Source organism: Gymnoscopelus microlampas (assembly GCF_963454915.1).
Source record: "Gymnoscopelus microlampas genome assembly, chromosome: 6".
NCBI classification, from domain to species: domain Eukaryota; kingdom Metazoa; phylum Chordata; class Actinopteri; order Myctophiformes; family Myctophidae; genus Gymnoscopelus; species Gymnoscopelus microlampas.
In genome coordinates, this window is record NC_139943.1 from 25601108 (window position 1) to 25621618 (window position 20511).

General features: G+C 41.1%; 2 protein-coding genes across 5 annotated transcripts in view; both read right to left on the reverse strand.

The window, feature by feature from the left end:
• Positions 1 to 10055, reverse strand: part of hipk3a (homeodomain interacting protein kinase 3a) — a 36927-nt gene extending 26872 nt beyond the window's left edge. For all 3 annotated transcript variants that reach the window (XM_084060649.1, XM_084060650.1, XM_084060648.1), the window contains exons 1-4: positions 9718 to 10055; positions 4014 to 5071; positions 3248 to 3439; positions 2223 to 2404 (exon numbers count right to left, since the gene is read on the reverse strand). In XM_084060649.1, coding sequence (XP_083916775.1) covers positions 2223 to 2404; positions 3248 to 3439; positions 4014 to 5069 — 1430 coding nt within the window. In that variant the 5' untranslated portion in view covers positions 5070 to 5071; positions 9718 to 10055. The remainder of the gene's footprint in view (positions 1 to 2222; positions 2405 to 3247; positions 3440 to 4013; positions 5072 to 9717) is intronic.
• Positions 10056 to 11076: 1021 nt separating this feature from the next.
• Positions 11077 to 19019, reverse strand: tcp11l1 (t-complex 11, testis-specific-like 1). Of its 2 annotated transcripts, XM_084059681.1 has the most exons (11): positions 18890 to 19019; positions 18700 to 18798; positions 17606 to 17778; positions 17212 to 17344; positions 16622 to 16742; positions 16075 to 16295; positions 14667 to 14803; positions 13939 to 14117; positions 12823 to 13004; positions 12421 to 12593; positions 11077 to 12219 (listed from the first exon to the last, which is right to left on the reverse strand). In XM_084059681.1, the coding sequence occupies exons 3-11, from the start codon at positions 17757 to 17759 to the stop codon at positions 11996 to 11998; spliced, it is 1524 nt and encodes a 507-aa protein (XP_083915807.1). In that variant the 5' UTR covers positions 17760 to 17778; positions 18700 to 18798; positions 18890 to 19019; the 3' UTR covers positions 11077 to 11995. The 2 variants fall into 2 exon arrangements, with proteins under 2 accessions (XP_083915807.1, XP_083915806.1); XM_084059680.1 differs by having other exon boundaries at positions 18700 to 19013.
• Positions 19020 to 20511: the final 1492 nt, after the last annotated feature.

Sequence of the window (20511 nt, forward strand, 5' to 3'; positions counted from 1 at the left end):
TGGAGAGACCTGGGCTTGGCTTCAATGCAGAAACCCAAACCAGGAATGTGATTTTAAGTTGTTCTAGTTGGTAGTTGTTCTAAGAGGTAGAATTCTCATTTAAAATTCTAATAGGAATATCACTTTCTTGATTAGTGACTCAGATTTTAACTATTCAGAATCAGATCCATGTAAAGAAAGCAGTATTTCATTCATTCATTGGGTCTACTTTACGAGCCACCAGCAGACATTGGACCTCATGTCCTGTTGTGTTGCTCTGATAGAGCCTTACAGTAGAAGGCATGAATTGTGTGAGCTGAAAAGTCAAGGTGTGCTTTGCATTGGCTGCAGATCCTGTCAGTATCTTAAAAGCTACCGCCCATTGCACAATGTTTGAGTAGTTAACAATAGTTCAAAATGTTATCACCGCACTTGCTGTAACTTGCTGAAATGATTGGTGGCAAAGGAACAGCGGCAGCTTGCTATTGTGTGGTAAAATGAAAAGAGGAAAATGTATAGAGCTTCAGAGACACTGAAAAATTACCTCCAGATTCAGCACTTCATGCAGGTTCTTCTAGTGTCAACACGTTACGCCATAGGGCAGAGAGAATCGAAGTGGGAAAAGTCACCATGGATGGATGGATGGATGTATGAATGAGCTTGGTTAAGCAATTTATCTGCATCACTTTCATGGACTAATAACTACCACTGAAAATAATGAATGAATGAACAAATGAATAAACGAACAAACAAATTATAGTTTTTGTATATTGTCCGTGAGAATGCATGCCCCCCAGATGTATGCAATTGTTGTACTTATTGTACTAGCTGTCTAAAGTACACACCTGATCTCAGAGTACCCAATGCGCAACTCACAAACATACGACCAGTCGACTAAATATAGAGATACAGGGTTGCCTGATGTTGTCAGAAACTGTTGATGACGTACATTATCATATGCAATGGAGTTCTATTGTGCACAGTGCAACTTATATTGGTGAAGCGGCGCAAACGTGACCAAAGCTCCGCCAATCCGTGAAGCCGACTGGTCAGGTTGGCCAATCAGGGAAGCCTACACTCCCAAACACACTGAGATTTGGAGCGTCCTCCACAGACCCACGGACAGACAGTCATGTTTTTTCGGTTCTCGGAAACCGTTTGTCCGACCGAATTGCCACTTGGCACTGCACACCCCCGAGTCATATGGGACACACACGCCAAGTTTGAGGCTGTTCAGTATGCCCGGGACACACAAGACACACACAGGGTTTGTGAATTAACAGATTGATATATTCTCTTGGATCGTTTATCTCAAGATTTTTCTAAATAATTAGCAAGTGCAAAACACCTTATGTTCACAAAGCCATTTGAGTCCATCTAATTTTAAACACAAATCGCTATATAAAAATGGGGGGGGGGGTGCAACTCAATCTTGATTTCATGCATGTGCTCTAACAGCAAACATTTGCATGCAAACAATTGCATGCTGACATTTTCACACATACATTTAGAATGCAGAAATGTTTACACTGAAGACCATACAAATATGCCCTACCAACCCAATTAAGACAACTTTATCTTACATTTATTTTAGAAAGGGAGTGGAAAAGATATGGTTGGACTCATTGACAAACTTTCAAGTATTTGCTGAGCTGGTGTGGGCTTTCATATTCCAATAAAGTCACTGGTCACAGCATGGAGTCTATAGGTGCAGTATCCATGCAGACAACTGTGTTACATGAGCAACTTCCCCTTTAATTCATTCCAGGCTATGAAACATGCCAAATATTACAGACAGCCTTCCTCGTAAACATATGCGTTCCTTCGCACAGCGTTATGCAAGAGTAGGCCGTTTAGGGTGTGACTCCCTCGACATGGATAACACATGAACACACAGCATATTGATGAGAGAGAGGGGTATAGAGAGAAAGAAGCGGACGACAAGGTGCGAAACAAGACCCCAGTGAGTGTGCAGGTTATTATGGAGCTCTCTGTTCACATTACATAACAGCAGAAAAGCCAAAATACATAAAGCCGGGGCAAGACAATGCTAAGCCCTGTGGGAAATACATGCATACATACACGCACACACCCAGCGGGACTCAAGTCGACAAGCTGTGATGTAATATCATACCATTTCTGAATACCAATAACATTGGGTTCTTGTCAGCCATATAAATGCTTTTAAAAATCTCAATTATCCCCAAGTATCTCTAGATTTCAATACCCACACATGTCCTCACCTGTAGTATCTGGACTGTAGGTATGTGGAGCAGACAGCTTTGGAAACGTGGCTCGCTGACCCAAAGTCAATTACTTTGACCCTGTACGGCTGTCTGGAAGGGTCCACCAACATGATGTTCTCTGGTTTCAGGTCAGCGTGAATCAAACCCAGAGACTTCAACTTCTTCAAGGCTGTCGCCACCTGCAAGGTTTCACATTTACCACTTTTAAAATCTATATACTTTGTTGACCTGGGTCCCCCAGGCCCCCTCCTTTTTTCCATCTATACCATATATCTGCATCAAAAATAGCCAGTCTAAAACGTGTGACATGGCAAAGCATGGTGAGCTTGTAGATCAGCTATTTTCACAGAATGTTCACCCACACTAGGGCTCAGGTGGTTAAGTAGAAGGCATCGGTTTATTGTTGCATTTCCTCAGCTATGTACAGTACGTATGAGGGGACCAGATAAGGTACACGGCACGCATGCCTGCTGTTAATGCGTCCCAACAAGTTCATGCATTATTTTTTCAGGAGCCTGGCTCATAATAGAGAGATTATGGAACATAGAGCTCTAACTTTTTAAAATAACAACTTCTTTTCTTTTTTTTTACAAAACCAATATAACTTAAACCAACTTTAAATATGAGCTTTTATTAAGCTTTTATGAATCTGAAGTTATATGTGTACATTACAAATCTGACCCATGCTCTTCAGGTCATTGTTTCTACTTGCAGCGCACACATGTAACATACATTAGAATATCTAGGCTGTGTCGAAAACTGCCAGTCTGCCCCCACTGCTGACTTTATTTGTATACATTTTCCACCAAAACCCTGCTTGCATGTTTTGTTGAGTTCTAGCAGTTACAGCAGCTGAATGTGACAAAACACGACGTGTACTTGAAGCTGAACGGTCCCAATGTCAATGACCTATCTGTCTGCAGATGTGTGTATGCGTTTTGTTTGTGGTTATGTCTCCATCATGAGCATGTCTGTGCATGTGCCGTGTTTGTGTATGTACTAGGCCTACATTTGCATCTTACCTGCTGCAGAACGGGCCTGATGATTTTGAGCGGCAGTGGGCTGAACTTATTTTGCTTGAGGAAATCGTATAGATTTTGCTCCAACATTTCAAACACCAGGCAGGTGTGGCTGCGATGCTGGAAACACTCCAGAGCCCGCACCACGTTGTGCTCGTCTGCATTCTCACCACTCAGACGGGCCAGGATGCCCACCTGGGGTTCAGCAAAACATGACAAAACACAAAGTAGGAAAACAGGGTTAGAGCTCTGCACATGAGAGTACAGGAAGGACACAAATGGAATGTTAGGGGTGCAACAGTTAATCGAAATAACAGATGTTTGTTTTTACAGTAGCAAAAACACCGAAAATAGACGATCTACAAGCTCAAAAGACGTCACATTGCGAGTTTGTTGATCAGCTATTGTTTCTTCTGGTATTTTTGCGTGACATCGTTGTATGACAAAGTATAAAATATCAAGGAATATATATATATATATATATATATATATATATATATATATATATATATATATTGATTATTAAGGTATTCAATAGAATAATCGGAAAGAAAATCGATAGAATTAAAGATATTGATAACAGGAGGGTGTTAAAAAGGCCGATCTTTTTTTAAAGACGTATCACACTGCAATTAATCGAATTGTAAACGCCGGCCAAAATTGTCTGCCTTCTCATGTCAAGCAAAGTCCCATGAACAAAACACTGACAGAGCAGCGTCTGTCCTCGACTCCATAGTCACAGAGGAACACACAAAACAAAAGTGCTCACCTCTATCTGTCCCTGGCGGGCGTAGGATGGATGGTTCTTCAGTATTTTAACAGCCACCACCTCGTTGGTGCCCCGCTTCCAGCACTTCACCACTTGACCGAAGGTCCCACGGCCCAGGAACTCCAGCACCTCGTAGCTGTTCTTCATGGAGCACAGCATCTCATGCTGGACCAGCTGATAGTCCCCGTCCGCCGAGCTGGTTCTGGTCATAGTGGTCCCAGCCGCCGCTTCAGAACCCGCCGCGACGGCACCGTTTTCTGTCCCGGCAGCCGCAGCCCCGTTACCGGCTCCCGCATCGATCTCCTGCTGCTGGGCGGGCCCCGTACCGGCTCCTCCCACCCCGACATTGTCACGTGTGTCGCTCCCAACGCTGCTTTGCAACATGGCGGCGGGGGGCGGAAGTGGGGGTAGTGTAGTAACGTCCTCCACTATCTGCATGGCTCCCCCGCAGTGGTTTTCCCGCTGTAGTTCTGTGCCCTCACCTGACTGCCAGTGGCATCTCTGGGCTACGCCGCCTGGGAGGTTCGAGTCTCCGGCTCGCTCTTGTGCTCTCCTCCTCTGCTCGCGTGCCGCCGCCTCCTCCTCTGCTCCGACGCAGGCCCTCCTCAGGAGCCCGCAGTCCAAGCCACTCCCCGCTCCCCCTGCTGGGGTGCCGCCGCTGTCACGGCGAAGTCTCACTTCCTGTGGGCCTCGGGTCTGACAAAAAGGCCCCTGGCCCTGGATGTCAGTTCCTCTTGTTCCTTCCAAGCACTCCTCTCTCTGGAACCTTCTAGTCCACAACGACCTCTCCTCCCCCTCCTCCACCTGGACTTCTCTGTAAGGCCTTTGTGAATCAGCCCCAGTTGAGGATGGGATGACGTTGTTGGGATATGCAATGCCGTAGTTGACTCCAATCACGTATGTCTTCGCTGGGGGCCGTTGCTGAAAAGCTCTGCTGGTGGTGGTGTCGCGGTGGGGTCCGCTTGTGCGTTTGCTGGTATCACTGCTGATGGTTCCTAAGGCACTTGTTTGGGCTGGGTACAGGTGTGGTGGATAGACCAAAACTTGTGAGGCCATACCTGATGAGAAAGAGAAGGGAAAAACAAACTTGGTACAGCTAGTAGTTTTTAGCGTAACCTTAGTTCTGCAAACAGGTTGGTTGCAACACTAAGTGAACTTGAACTTTTCAAGGCTCCATTTTATCAGTTTTTACTTTCTTAAAACAACAACAACTTTTGTTGCAGTACACACCAAATATCTTCTCGGCTGTGACACGTTATCTTGTTGACAATAATGAAATGTGTTTTTGTAGGCAAGACTATAAATGTCATTAACAAAGTTTATGATATTTTATTTATTGCAAACTATTGCACATCCAAATCTGAAGAGGTCATCCTATAACCATAATCACCACTTATTAAAGTGACTTTTATGTCCAGACTTTTATTTGGCAAGGACGCATGAATTTACAGTCTATTTTATATAGACAGTAGACACCTCTTAAAAAATGACTAAACTGGTCTAAACAACTGCACCGTCCGTAAGTCACAGACATTTGAATTTCATTCATAAATCAATCTTTTCCTCCATCGAGCTCGAAGACACCATTCAAAGTAATAGGGCGACAGAAAGAACAGGGCGGCCGCGTCCATTGAGTTCAATGGAGAAGTGGTGCCATGTTCTATTCGGTTCCTCAAGCTTGATACTATTTTAAGCTAGGCTTTTCAAAACAAGCGGTACTTTAAAATGTATTCAAACGCAACAATAATGTAACTTTGACAAAAGTGTAACGGTGTAATTACATTTTGCGTGCTGGATTTGATTACCTATCTCAAGCAAGTTTCAATTATACCATACTGAAATGAATAGAAAACAATGGGCTTTCTCTTGTATACCAAACAAATTACAGTGCTTTGGAAAATGGTCAGTATCAAGTGTCAAGTATACAGTGAGTCGTAGTCAATAAGCTAAACATACCAGACCATCAGTATGGTCCTTTAAAAGCTGTGATGTAGCTATAGTGGTGATTGTGGTGGTGGTGGTGTGTGTGGGGGTATTTATTTATAGTTATTTCAGATAGAAAGTGAAAAAATATATGGATCAGAGCGTTTTCTGGATCAACAAATCTCTCCTTTGGTTGTCAACACTAAAAATGCAGAAATGCATTTACAATGCCAAAAGAAGTTGGCTTAGGCTGATGGGTGTGCCAGTGACTTCCAGTTTCTATGACCCAGTGCGCTTGTTGCCTCATCTAAGTATGACCAAAGCTAAAGAAACTAAGCTTCTGCTTTAACAACATACTTCCATACTGACAGAGCCTTAAACAAAACTGATAACCAATATCTTAATGTGTATTGAAAATACATAATGAACTGGCTTTCTTGTAGCTGTGAAAACAGACACTCTTGAGGTAGAAACATTTGTTTTTTTCACATGCAAATATCTGGACCTAGGGGGCAAATCCTTTACACCCTGAGAGCATTTCTTTTTTTCCCTCCCCACATAGCTTATAATCTAAATAAAGCTGTCATAAAGGCCACCAAAGCCAGTACACAGCTGAGCCATCGTGTCACCTTTTTCAGAAAAGAGAGACGGCCTACAGTAATAAGAGAGGGGGGGAATCCCTCCCATCACATCATTAGTTTGTCCCTGCAAACTACGCTAGAGTGTCAGATTCACACAAAGTAGAACTGTCGAGCAAGCCGAACCCAGGGGGAACTGCTACAGAAGCTTGATAAGGGAGCTATGTAAATTCACTGCCATTTTAGTCTCGCACATATGCGGAAAAACACTATGATTTTACCATATTAGCTAGGTGGTTGGTTAGTCAAGCGTACAGTAAACACCCAGGTCATAAATTCAGCCAGAGACTCAGCAACATGTACCTCATCACTTTTATCATGTGACCACCGAGCAGAAGGGTCAAATTTGCTAACCCATACTTAGGCAAATACTACAGTAAGCCAAGAGCTCATAAACAGAACTACACTGCCTCCACTTTTAGATCATAGCTTAGGTCTTGCTGCAGTGAGAATAGGTCCTACTTGCTGACAGTTCCTGGTTCTCACATAAACAACACTCAACCAACAGAGGCCTGGGGAACCCTGCTTTCACACAGCCTACATGAATTCCAAGCCTAAGAGAAAAGTGTTAACTTGGGGATTTGCCAGCTTCACAGTCATATCTGCACCAAGACAGATTCACTCAGTCCCTCAGAGTTTGTCAACTGATGGCGGAAACAAACCACTGTGAATTTGGCTGAACATAGTGTAACAAGAACAAGGCAGCCTGTTTTGTTTTTTACGCCATGCCTATCCTCACAGCATACAGCACAATGACATCTTACTGAGAGGCTAAGTAAATTCTCCATCCCATTTTGCAGCCGTGTCCGTCATTGACACTTGGTCAGGTTTGGGAACATTTAGGTAATATTTGTTGAACAATGACAAATCAACCAGATAAGACATCTATCTAATCAACTAAGAAGTACATATTCCAGTTACCCAATTTTTAAAGCAAAATTACACTTTGGTTGAGGTTTGGGTTGTGTAGTTATCTTGACATGATGTAAATCCAAATATTGATTTGAGATTTCTTCAACTTAGCTCCGTTGATAATTTAAAATATTGAATTCTGACCATGTATCACTATCATTACAAAACCTGACAACCTGAATTATTTATTATTTATTTCATTTAATAAAAAATGTAACATTCATGTTGATTTTTTACTTTTTGAAGATCTGAATTGTCACCCTAAACAGTAAAATCACCTGGAAGTTGACATTTTAGATTTTGTGTTTGATGAAAATGCAGTGTTTTGTTTTGTTACTCGACTGGCACCGGTCTACTCGGGGACCACACAAGTCAGGATCGATGTAAGTTGGAAATGCATGCCCTACCCGGTTATGCAATACCCGCTGCTGTACCCATTGTCAGAGAACCTGTTGTACCCGTCTGTCTGTGTCCCTTTTATGCCCATTATATGGAGATCTATTTATCTGTCTGTCTATGTCGCTTTTATGCCTATATTTGGACAGCTCTCTAATGTATCTGCAGCATATTGGAAGGATCAACGGTTCTGGGAAACCGGATCACCATGGGCAGAATATTTCGAATTATTTTAATCAACGGAAAGGAGCAACTATTGAAGAAATCTAACCAATATTTCATGGCAAGGTAACTACACAAACTAAACCTCTACCCAAGTGTGGTTTTGCTTTAAGGCACTAAGCTCTATTACAATAGCACAAGACACTATAGCATACTTCTAGTTTAACAAATTAATTAAACATGTGCCAAGAGGGCCTGCTCTTATGTTATACACCCCGATGCTGGTTGTCTTGTGCAAGGTGCTTTGTGTGTCAAGAGGTAGTGTGAGTTGCAGCAGTCTTCTTAACTATTAGATTTTCATACACAGGCTCAGACAGGCCGAGGGAGAGGTGTGTCAAACGTCAACATGAAACAAGCCCTGCAAATACACACTTTACCCTCAATGACTGTCTGGCAACTTCTCTTGTTGGGTATACTGATACTCACACCAGTCATTCTAGCTCATCAATAAGTATTGTAGAGAGGTAGGTTATTGATTCCATAACTGAGTATAACTGTGGTAGAGCTGTGTGAATAACTATTGTCTTAGCAGGTGAAAGTCTGTGATTAGAAATGTAAAATGGCATTTACATTATTCAACTATTATTGTTAAACGGTACATAATACAGGACAGATGGGATAACTGAATCCCTCCATATGCCCAATTGATTTGTCTAGTGGAAGGATTAGCACATCAGCCCTAAATCTCCACTCATTGCTAAGCCTAGAATATAGAAAATAGCTGCATGCAGCATAGTGGACATTTTAAAGTTTTAGTCACCAATCACCATCCATATTGGCTGCCTGGTAGATTAAATAATTCTGCTCCCTAACAGCAGCTGGTGATGACTCAGTGAGTCAGAGTGCCTGATAAAAACGTAATGGCATGAGAATAAGCCACCTTACAGCTGGAGAGAGATAGGGCTAATCTATGTTTGTCTTTAATGGGCGTCCAAACTGTCACAGACCGTCTGTTGTCTCACAGCCAAGGAAGGAAGGTAGCCTGATACTCTGCTAGACTTAAATGAGCCCTGACATATAGGAGTGACTGTGTGTGTGTGTGTGTGTGTGTGTGTGTGTGTGTGTGTGTGTGTGTGTGTGTGTGTGTGTGTGTGTGTGTGTGTGTGTGTGTGTGTGTGCGTTAAAAGGCTGACAGCTGTAGGTGCAATTTGTCATTGATCAATCGGGGAGACAGACAGCAAACATATGGGTGCCGTGTGTGTGTTTGGGGGAAGGGTACTAACAGTAACAACCTATACACCTGTTGAAACTCTGCTTGCCTTGCTGGCAGCTAACTTCTTCCATTCCTTGTCAACTCCACGAAACGAATGTCTAAAATCAAAACTATAACACCACAAGTAGGCCTTACTTATCACCAACTAAAGAAGGGATCGCCTATAATGTAATTAAATGTTAATATTAGCTCGTTAGCTTTACAGAGCTAAATGCGTTGCGGCGGAACCAGAGAGGAAGCAAAGTTGGTTAGCTTTAGCGAAACAACCGCTAGCCCGAAGCTATTAAGTCATTCGTGGCTTCAGCTACAGCGATACTGTGTGAACAATATACAACCATCAGAGCACAGGGAACAAGTCATTTATTGGCCATCAGTTGGACCAGATCAATAAGAACATTACCTTAATAGTAAGAGCAGTAAATGTGTTGGTCCAAAGCGTCAGGGATCCAGACCACAGTCCAGTCCTGCATGGATGCTGCTGCCATCTTGTTCAACTAAAACGACGAGAGAACAACCCGGACTTTTCCTTGTGAATCGTCCAAATATAACACAGAACTATATGTTTTAACTAGGCAGCCATGGTCCGCGTCTCTTCCATGTGTTGTTAGTGTGGACACACTGTGGCTCCTGTAATCGTTTAGTCAGAGGAAAGCGTGTTTGTAAACTTTTGCAGGCTAAAAAACTATAACGCCTTGTTCCCCCGAGCGCTGCTGCCGCTGCTGCTGTCGATCTAGCCTGTTGCTTCTCCGCATGTGTGGAATGTGTGTGTGTGTGTGTGTGTGTGTGTGTGTGTGTGTGTGCGTGTGAGAGAGAGAGAGAGAGAGCGTCGACAGTTGCGAGTCTACAGTTCTTTTTTTTTTGTCTCCATGTAAAAACAAAATACAAATACAAAAATATATATTTTATAGTATGCACTATGCATTGACATGTTCAGTTCACGGGTAGACAAAACTGGATAATAAACAGTGGTGGAAAAAGTACTAAAATGTTTTACTTTAAGGAAAAATACTGCAATGTATAAATACTCTATAAATACCGGAATTCAAAATGTACTTGAGCAAAAGTACAATAGTGATGGTATCAAAATGTACTTTAAGTACAAAAAGTATTCATTATGCAGAATATGCCATTAATTCACAAGTTTTCAAAATGAAGAAAAATCTTTTTTGTTTATGTTTTGTAATAATAATCAAAATCTATAAGTAACTCGTAACAAAACGTTTTCAAATAATTGTAGTGGAGTAAAAGTACAATATTTGCCTCTGGGAAGTAGTGGAGTAGAGGTAAAAGTATTGAAAATTGGAAATACTCCAGTAAAGTAAAAGTACTGTACTTGAGTAAATGTTCTTAGTTACTTTCCACCACTGATAATAAATAAGGTAGATGAAAATACATGAATAAGTTCAGAGCTCCCTGTAGAGATGATATAAATAGACCTTACACAGTAGGATTTGACAGGTGGTAAATAAAAAAATTAAAACAGTTTTTATATACCACTGCAATAGTATCAGATTAACAAATGTGATTCTGGCTCCCTCTACTGTCACCCCTTTTTATTGCAGGCATTGTAGGGTTTCTTTTTTGCATCTTGAATGTAATGTAATCGTCAAATCAAATCAATGCCATTCAGTCCACTTCTCTGTGACATTCCTCTCTGTGAAAACTAACCCGGACACACCCATGAAATACAAAGGACAACATGCATAATTAAAGAGCACGTAGTGGTGTAAAAAATAATTAGCATTGCTTTTTAAGAGGGAACAGCTTTATTGACCTAGTAGCCTACATGGTTTATCTTTCAAAGACAATGATCAGTGCAGTTTGTGTAATCAGTCACTGAATGTGTTATGAATGTTAGTAATAATTTTGCTTTGAGTCACTGAATACGTCATCTATGTAGTCTGTGACGACAAGCCATAATCTTAATACAGCAGTAGAGCAAGCATTGACTATCAATGTCAAAAGCAGAGGTTCTAGTTAAATATAAATAATTAAAAACCGTCATTAACCATCATAAATAAACACTTAACCAAAGGACAACAAAAACAAAAAAAATTGAAGTTGGTCCACAACATCAGAAAGTTCCCTTTCTTTGAAACACCACTTACAAGAAATGTTCTCGAATTGGTACAAACATTTACTCACAATTTCAGTCAAACAGACTGTAAACTACTGTCTGGTACATTATTTTGTTTTAAAATGTGTGTTATGAATAATATAACCATTGGTAATACTTATTGTACTCATGTAACACAAGCCGGTGATTTTAGGAACGGTATTTTAGGCTAATGACGTCCCATGCACGCGTGCGCACGCTCACCGCCACCGGTAAACCTGTTATGCAAAGTAGCCATTTGGGTACTTGAGTGAATCTAGGGGGGTGAAAATTTACCAGTGGAGCGCTGTGGTGTCCCGCGTAGTGACCAAAACACAAGTAAATGCTAGAGAAATGGTACTCTTTTAGGTTTTCTATCCTGATGTCTGAGTTTAAATAAGCAACACTGAGTGAATACAACGGAGATGGTTACCAGCGATAGGGTTTTTTGTTCTTATCCTGTTGAATTTGAGAGATGACCGGAGTTGTTGTTTTTTTCACCTTATCCTAATACTTTCCTATGAGAAAATCTCAAAATCTCCATACCACCCTTCAAATCCCTCAAACACCATTCTGCTTCCATTCAAGTCTCTGTGGTCGGTTCCTCCTTTGCCTGCAGTATGCTCTGGAGAATCCTTTGGTAGAACGGAGAAAAGACTAGCTTGTTGAAGTTAACCAGGCGACTGAATCGAACAGCCAGCTCTGTCAGCTCTCTGCTGACTGGAGCCAGACCTCCAGGGAAGGGAGGAGGAGTCTTGTGTTGACTGGACTCCAGGTAAGCCAGGAGGTAACTTTGGATTCTAGCATCTGTAAGAAGGGGAAAGTTGTAGAAAACCAAAATTGTGGTTGTAATGAAGTTATAATCTCAAGACAAAGAGAGGAGTGTGCTTGAACTTGACTCAGTAGCCTACATGTTATGTTCAGCTCTTACAAAGATCCTTATGGAAAGGATTGCTAACTACACAATCACGTAGAAAGGAAGTCATTCATAGGCGTCAATGCAATTACCCATTAGCTTGCGGACAGTGTTGTCCGGCTGGGCTGTGGCTGAGATCCGTCCCTTTAGGGTGCTCTGTCGGTCAGTTGAGAATGGAGAGTGGCCATGCTGGTCTAGCTGCCGACTCAGCTCAACACACAGTCCCTCTCCAATGGTTGCCAAGGCTTCCTCTGCACTAAAAGTCCTAGGAAGAAACAACAATATATAATTATCTGTTTTATTTTAATTATCTGACTGTCTTGTGGAACTCAATCCACCTGCATGTATTATTTGTGTTTGTTCATTTAGAGGTGTGCATTTCCCTTCAAAGGATCATTTAAAATATGGAGTCACTGCGATTCCTAGCTGTATTCTTCCTGTGTGTGCAGAGCATGTGTGTATGACTGTTTGGCACTTGGGTCGTGTGTACTCACGGCGTGTGCATGTCCACGAGCATCGCAGCCACAGTGGTTTTCAGTGTGTCCATCAGTCCAGGCAAGCCTGAGATGGCCTCCCCTGTTAAGGTGTAGACAATGAGGAGCACAGACGACAACAGCGCCAACCGCTCTACCTCCCACTGCATCTCCTGGAACCGAACCTGGTCCATCAGCACCGTCTGAGGAGGGGAGGTGTGTGAAGCCACGAATGTATACATATCGTCCCTGTCGAGCAGAAACCTTGTATCTACGTACATATTTAATCTTTTTGTGTTTTTTCATAAATTAATTAATACTTTGTCATATGACAGTGTTGTGCAAAAGTTGTGAAAATAGCCAGTCTGCAAGCTCACATCGCGGTAGGTTATGAGCTTGTGCTGTGCTATTTTCACTATTTTAAATATTCAGGAAATTCTTTGACTATAATGACGTGCCCAAAATAGGGATGCTGAAAGTGGTTAAGTCTGTCTGTACTGTGGGTTTTATAAATATCTAACCAATGTAGTATTAATTAGTATTAAGTATTAATACTCACAAGCTTGTGACTAAATGATAACTATATTCGATCCATTGGAACATAGGGCAAAGCAGTGGCGGCCATTTTGTGGTGCCACAAATAGAAAGCCCATTCATTTTCATCTTCATCTTCAATCGAGATTTCAGAAAATATTTATATTAATTATTCTAAGCCTGGAACCAAGCCATCCAGGCTCCTGGTGAATCATGACCAGAAACATTTGATTCTGTGAAAAAAATCTTTTTGAATATTAATTATATGAAATACTACATTCAATAAATGCCCTTTGTTTTGCGGTTTTCAAATATTTTCTTTTCACAGAATCAAATGTTTTATGGTCATGATTCACCAGGAGCCTGGTTGGCTTCGTTCCAGGCTTAAAATGGTTAATATGAATATTTTTGCAAATCTTTATTTCAATTTGTGGCACCACAAAATGGCCGCCACTGCTATGCTCTATAAAGTAATGGTTTTGGACATTCATATCACCCGACAGCAACGATATAGAAATAAGTGTTCAAGAGATTAGGACACACAGGGTTGCTTGCGTAAAGGAGTCAACGTGCAGGGTTGGGTTCAAGGCTATAGACACTTACCTCTGGGAAGGGGTCTGATCCGTGGTCCCACTTCAGCAAGCGCAGATAGGCATTATTATGGACATTGAGGGGGAGCAGAGACTGAGGGTCGGATGAGGCTGCACCAGCACTGTCAGCAACCACCTCTCTTAAACATTCCACCGTGTCCTGAAGCCACTTTTCAGTGAAGTCTAATGCATCTGAAAAACCAATTAGAATGAATTGGAATCTACACCACTACCTCCAAAAATAATATCAGATTCACATGCATGAGTAGAAAGTGGAATTTATTCAGACAAGACTCTGTCTCATTGCAAGGAAGCTTCCAGGAAGGTTGTTGTTGTTTTTTAATAAAACATGTTATGGCTGCTTTGGACTGTCTCATTACAGCAGGAAGTATACATAGAAGACAGTACATCCTAGTTAAGTACCTGAGGCAAAGTTTAGAGGAAACATCGGCTGTGTTCTACATGGTTCACTCACTCACTACATAGCAAAATCTACCGTATACAGTATTTCACAATGTAAGGAACAAGCAAACTAAACAACATCACAACAACCCATGTGACATCCTTTCTAGGTTGTTTTAAATCATGTAATCTTTTGGACTAAACGGGTACCTAACAAGAAACATTCCTAACTAGGTAACTAGGAATCTTCCCTGCAAATTAGACAAGTCCTGATTGAATGTTGCAAAATGGTTTTGCTTCATACACCGCATGACTTGATATGGATGACAGTCTCCTTACTTGGCTGTTTCTCCAAGAACTCCTGGAACTTGTTCCTCTCAAACTCTGCAGACTGCTGCATCAGGTGGGGCCTAATGCTGCTCACGGTAAAGTTGACCATGTCCAACTTCATCAAGTCTAGTACAGAAAATAACCCTCTAAAAGAGAGAGGTAATAGATAGATAGAAAACCGAGAGAGGCAGAGGAAGAGGTTGGAAATATACAGGGAAATAGACTTGAGATTAACATAATTTATGAAGTGGCTAATACATGTGAAATTAATAATCCTTTGGATTATTTCATTTCTGTAGCCAGTGTGTAGATTTCAAATAAACTGAAGCAACATCATGCCACATTAAACAGATTTGCGTTTTGTTTGTGTAACACCTGAAATTCAAACACAGATCTCTTGCGTGGGAAACCAAACATCTACTACTAAGCCAAGAGTATGGTCAGAGGAGATATTAGCCCTTTGGCCTTCAGACTGAGCTACTCCGCTACATTCACCCTTTTGACCCACACACCAGGAAACCTGATCCAGGTCAAATCCCAAGATTCAAACCCGGGTCTCCGGCATGGGAAACCAAACATCTGGCACTATATCAAAATGGAATTTTCCCTTGACCATGGGAGATGTTAGGCTTTTGAACTACTCTGCTACACTTAAATATAGTGTAAATATCCAATAAACAGTAGAGGTGTGATAGAGGGATAAAGTGGAGGGAAATGAAATGTACATATGGCCCCAAAAGGTTTAGAAACCGGGAAGCTGATTTCTCGGCAGCAAGGACACATTCACTGTACAGCATAGCATACTTCAGTAGAGACATGACTCTGTGCTAAAAATACACAAATAATATATTTTATACACAAATAAAGTTGCAGGAGCTCAAATTGATTGTACAAAGACCTGAAACAGGACTAAAATAGTCTCTTTAAAGGACAACTTTGTTTTTTTACAACCAAGGTTTATATTTTAGCTTGTAATTAAAGTAAATAAATGATGAGTGTAATTTTTTTTTCATTTACTGCTTTCTATAGTTTTAGCATTTTTTGCGATATTTTTTACAGTGGGCGGGGGCATTCTGTCCGGTGGCTAAATATGCTTTTTTTACACAATAAAAAAGGTCCAGCTGTCTGAGATGGCCAGATGCGAGTTATTGGGGGCTAGAAGAGCTACTGTAAATAATAATAAAGAAAACGCCGGATTAATGTGTTAAAAAATACATATTTAGCCACCGGACAGAATGCCCCCGCCCACTGTGAAAACACTGTAAAAAAGATTGTGAAAATTGCTAAAACTATAGAAAGCAGTAAATATATTTTTTTTAACACTCATCTTTTATTTACTTTAATTACAATCTAAAACATAAACATTGGTTGTAAAAAAACAAAGTTGTCCTTTAAGTAGTCTCCTTCTTCATCTTACTTGAGCAGAGGCACCATTTCAGTGGTCTCCTTCAGCTTCTGAATCTCCCCATCTCTTTGGGGGGCACAGAGGGTGGCCATCATCCCCACAATGAACTGGGCGAGCTGACCAATGTCAAGTGCCTGGTTCTCAGCCTGCTGCTGGATCAGAGGAAGGTCCAGGACCTCTTCAATACGAGTCCGGAGTCGACCGTGGCCGGGCAGCAACAATGACAACAGAGACTTCATGAGGAGAGAGGAGAGAATGAATGAACAATAGAATACACCTATAGAGGAAGAGTGATGGAGGGAACAAAGTGAAGAAAGGGAAGTTGGAAGAAGAAAAGAAAAAAGAATGAACATAGGAAGAGAGGGAGGATAGAGTGATTGTTTTGTATATCCAAATATGGCACAGCTTTGAGACCCTTGATCACTCTTCAAAAGACACATGAAAATGAGTAAAATGATTATGGATGGAGCGGATGCAGAAACAGGTTAAGAGTAGGACTGTTCTATTTCCTTTGCCTGTATTTGTTCCTTACATATATATATATAATATAAGCCCTGACCTCTTTGATCTCTGCCAGCAGCCTGATGGAATGGTTGTATGATGGTGGATCCTCTCTCAGTTGAGCCTCCAGACAGTCCCAGAATGCTTTGTGCATGATATCCTTCACCCTCTTCTCCAAACTATGCAAAGGACAAAGGATCGAGGGACATTTATTACATAAATGATGAGGTGGTGGCTAAACCAGTTATGTACTGACACATTATAACATAATAAAAATGTCATAGTTTTGATTTCCAGCTTGGGACCTGCATTTAGGTCATTCTGCCTCATTGTGCTCACTTTGATTCTTTATTGTCCCAATATACAGGCATAAAATGGACACAGACAGATGGGTACAATGGGTATGTCATAACCGGTTGGAGCTTGCATTTCCAATTTGCAACGTTTGCTACTTGTATGGCTCCTGTGTAGACCGGGGCCCAATAAAAGCACACGTCATAGAAATCATTTAAAAGAACAGATGCACCCAAAGTCATGGACAGATTTGGATGCTTTTGTATAGTATGTAGTGATTTGATTTCCAATAAAACTAGCATATTTTTAACTGACTTGGGTCTAATAAATCAACATCATCACCACTATCATCACCTTCCGTCTGGAAATTCTGCAGGTTTGATTTGAAAATCCTGGTTGACTATTATCTCGTGGGCCAAAGCCAAGTTTTTGACTCCCTTAGCTGTCTCCATTAATTCCTCCACAGACACAAACCTCGGAGGGCTTGCTGGAAGGAAAGAAAACAAGACAAGCTAAAGCACAAGTCCAGGTCAGAAATCTAAATTATCGTTAATAGTATATTAATACACAGTTTTCTCTCATAAACAACTGTTTCACAATGCTAAACATCGAAACAAGACTATGTCTTTAGAGATAAAGCCTGGAACAGCACCATTGACAATATTCTGTAAGAACTGGCTTTGTTCAAGGTTCTTCTTCATTATTACATCTTGTGCACTGTTAAGTATTTCATCGAATCATTATTTACCTTGTGGACTGCTCCCTCGATGTGGGCTGCTCCCTCGATGTGGGCTTGGGGTATTAGCCCGAATTCTCTTCCTCACCGCTTCCTCAGCATCTGGTGTCCTCTCCTTTGGTTCCTTGTCTCCTCCATCCTCAGGTTGGTCTAAATCCTTTGGCATGGTACAATCAGCAGCAGTGCTAGATATGAGAAGGATGTTTAATATGTAGTATACTTCAATTCCATGACATGCAAGAGTTTCATATTAATTCCAAATGATTAGCGAAACGTTTCTGCTTCCATAATAACAACGTTAACATACCGTAGCAGTCTGCTTAATGTCATGATTGTACCTACCTTGGATCAAGACCCTTGGATCATAGATGAATTTGATCAATTTTGAGATACGAAAGTAAAAGTCAGACTCGATAAAATACATCTATGGTAGTCTTGATCCAAGGCTAGATTGTACCAGTCAGAAACTAGCATTCAACAAGCATGTGAGATTGAGAACAATAACAGTCCTGTTAATGTTATTGTTAACCTGTTAAAAATCATGATTTGCAGTCTGCAATCCCAATAAGTGCTTTTTGGCATTGTATTACACAGGCCACTGTGAAGTAATTTAAGGTGTGAAGGAAAGGCATCAAATGTATATGTAATCATATTGTCCTCTAGACCAGTGGTTCTGAATCTCAACCTGTGGGTGTGATTGTGGGGGGGTCCCCAGATGACAGTGAAGTGACAATTTAAGGACTTTTAAGACCTTTTTAATACCTAAAATATAAATAAAGAAAGACCATCACTGCATCAACATTGGCCAAATTGTCAAATAATATAAGAGAGAGGCTACATTTATGAAATAGCCGATCTACAAGCTCATATATTTGCTATTTTCACAATATTTATCTGTGGAACCGAGTCAAACTAAATTGAATGCCCCAATTCCTACATTCATGCTCATCAGGGTGGGGTACGGGGGGGGCCTGAAAAGGTTTAGAACCACTGCCCTACTATGATTGCGATGCACAGATTTTGGTGTGACAAACAATAAAGAAAGGCTTCATGACATTCTACGGAATCTACGTGTCAATATTACATTGTAATTTGTGTTACTATACCTTGTCTTCGCCGCAGGATGAAACCCAGTGAGATCAGATGGATTGATGATATCAGTAACTTACTGGACGTTCGAGTCGTCAGGATGAACACAGCAGCCGCTATGAACAATAACAAAGAAGCCCGCTATGACACAGCTATTTGTTACGTATCCTCATACATAACGGAAATAAGACTTATTCATATATTCACCATTGTCAACGGCGGGATACCGTTTGATCCAGTAAAAGTCGCACCTTTATATTTGACAGATGATTCCTAAACATTAGTTAACGTTGGAGAAGATAGTTGAATAAACCGTGGAGTCAGTCTTCCGGTATCGGGTGGGGCTTAATCTGACGTAAGAGTCGAGCCTCCATTCATTGACATCATCTTTACTCCAGTCTGCCTGTCTGTCAGCAGGACATGTCGAGCAATATTTAACAGGGGTCTTCAACGTTTGTCAGGCCAATTAGGACCCCTTATTTGAGAGAGAGAGAGAGATAGAGAGAGAGAGAGAGAGAGAGAGATGAAACAGCGACCCCCACTACACTACATATTGTATAAAAACGTTTTCATATATTTAATATAGCGTCATAGACTTGTTTGATAGCACTGTCATTGTGTTGTGTTGTGTTGTGTAACTTGTTGCGTTGTATTGATGTTAATTTGTATTTTCAGATAGTTAACCACTTAAAGCCTCAATACTTAGAACACGTGTAGGCTACTTGATCGTCTTTTTTTCTCCCTAAACCAAACTTCTTTGCCGAAAATTAGCCGATCTACAAGCTCACAATGCCCTGCAGTGGGCTCTGGCTAATGTTCCCCTCAGAGTAGGGACGCTATATGGGTTAAAGTGGTTAATGTAAATGAAGAAAGAAAAAAAGGTTCCTATCACTACTATAGCATACATACATACATACATACATACATACATACATACATACATACATACATACATACATACATACATAAAGATTTGACGACCCCCCTGAAATAACTCTGAGGACCCCCTGTTGAAGAGCCCGGATTTAAACGGATTTACACAAACCTGTGGCAAGGTTGGCCCCGGGCCAAGCAAGAACTGATTCACTTGTCACTTGTTGAAGTGTGGCCTAGGCTAGCTGACAGCAAGGCCAACACAGCTAAGCCATTGTTTGTAATGTTAATTGGTAGTTCTGTGTGACATTTTTATGACAGCCTGTCACAAAAATGTCACACACAAAAACTACTAATTAACATGACACCATTACAAAACTTGGAAAACTATTTAAAATGTTTACCATGGGTCAGGTCAGAAGAAGTTAAAGGACCACTTCACTTCACCCATTTTCAACCCATTTCTGTCTACGAATACAGGCACTAGGGAAATCTGGGCACAATTGTTTTGGGAAGACTGGGCACTAGAGAACAGTGGGCACCAGGAAGAGTGGGAACTTTGGGTGAGAGGCGTGGGCACTAACCCTAACCCTGCAGTCTGTTGGAAGACCACGCACCTTATGGGGGAAGACTGGGCACCTTTTAGTAAAACTATGCCTAACCCTAACCTTAATCCTCAGTAAAACTATGCCTAACCCAAACCTTAATCCTAACCCTAACTTCACAAAAATGATCCCTAAACCTATAACCTCACAGAACTATGCCTAAGGTAAGTGATTATTATTTATTTATTTAATAACTGTTAAATTAATAACTATTCTGATAGTAATCTCTAGTGTGTGTTCTGTAATATGGGTCTCCGTCTCCCTGTCTCTCCAGCTCTTTAATAAGCAAGTAGGCCTAATGATACCAAGAAATGAGCAGACAAAATTGGAACAAAACAATCATCTGAATAT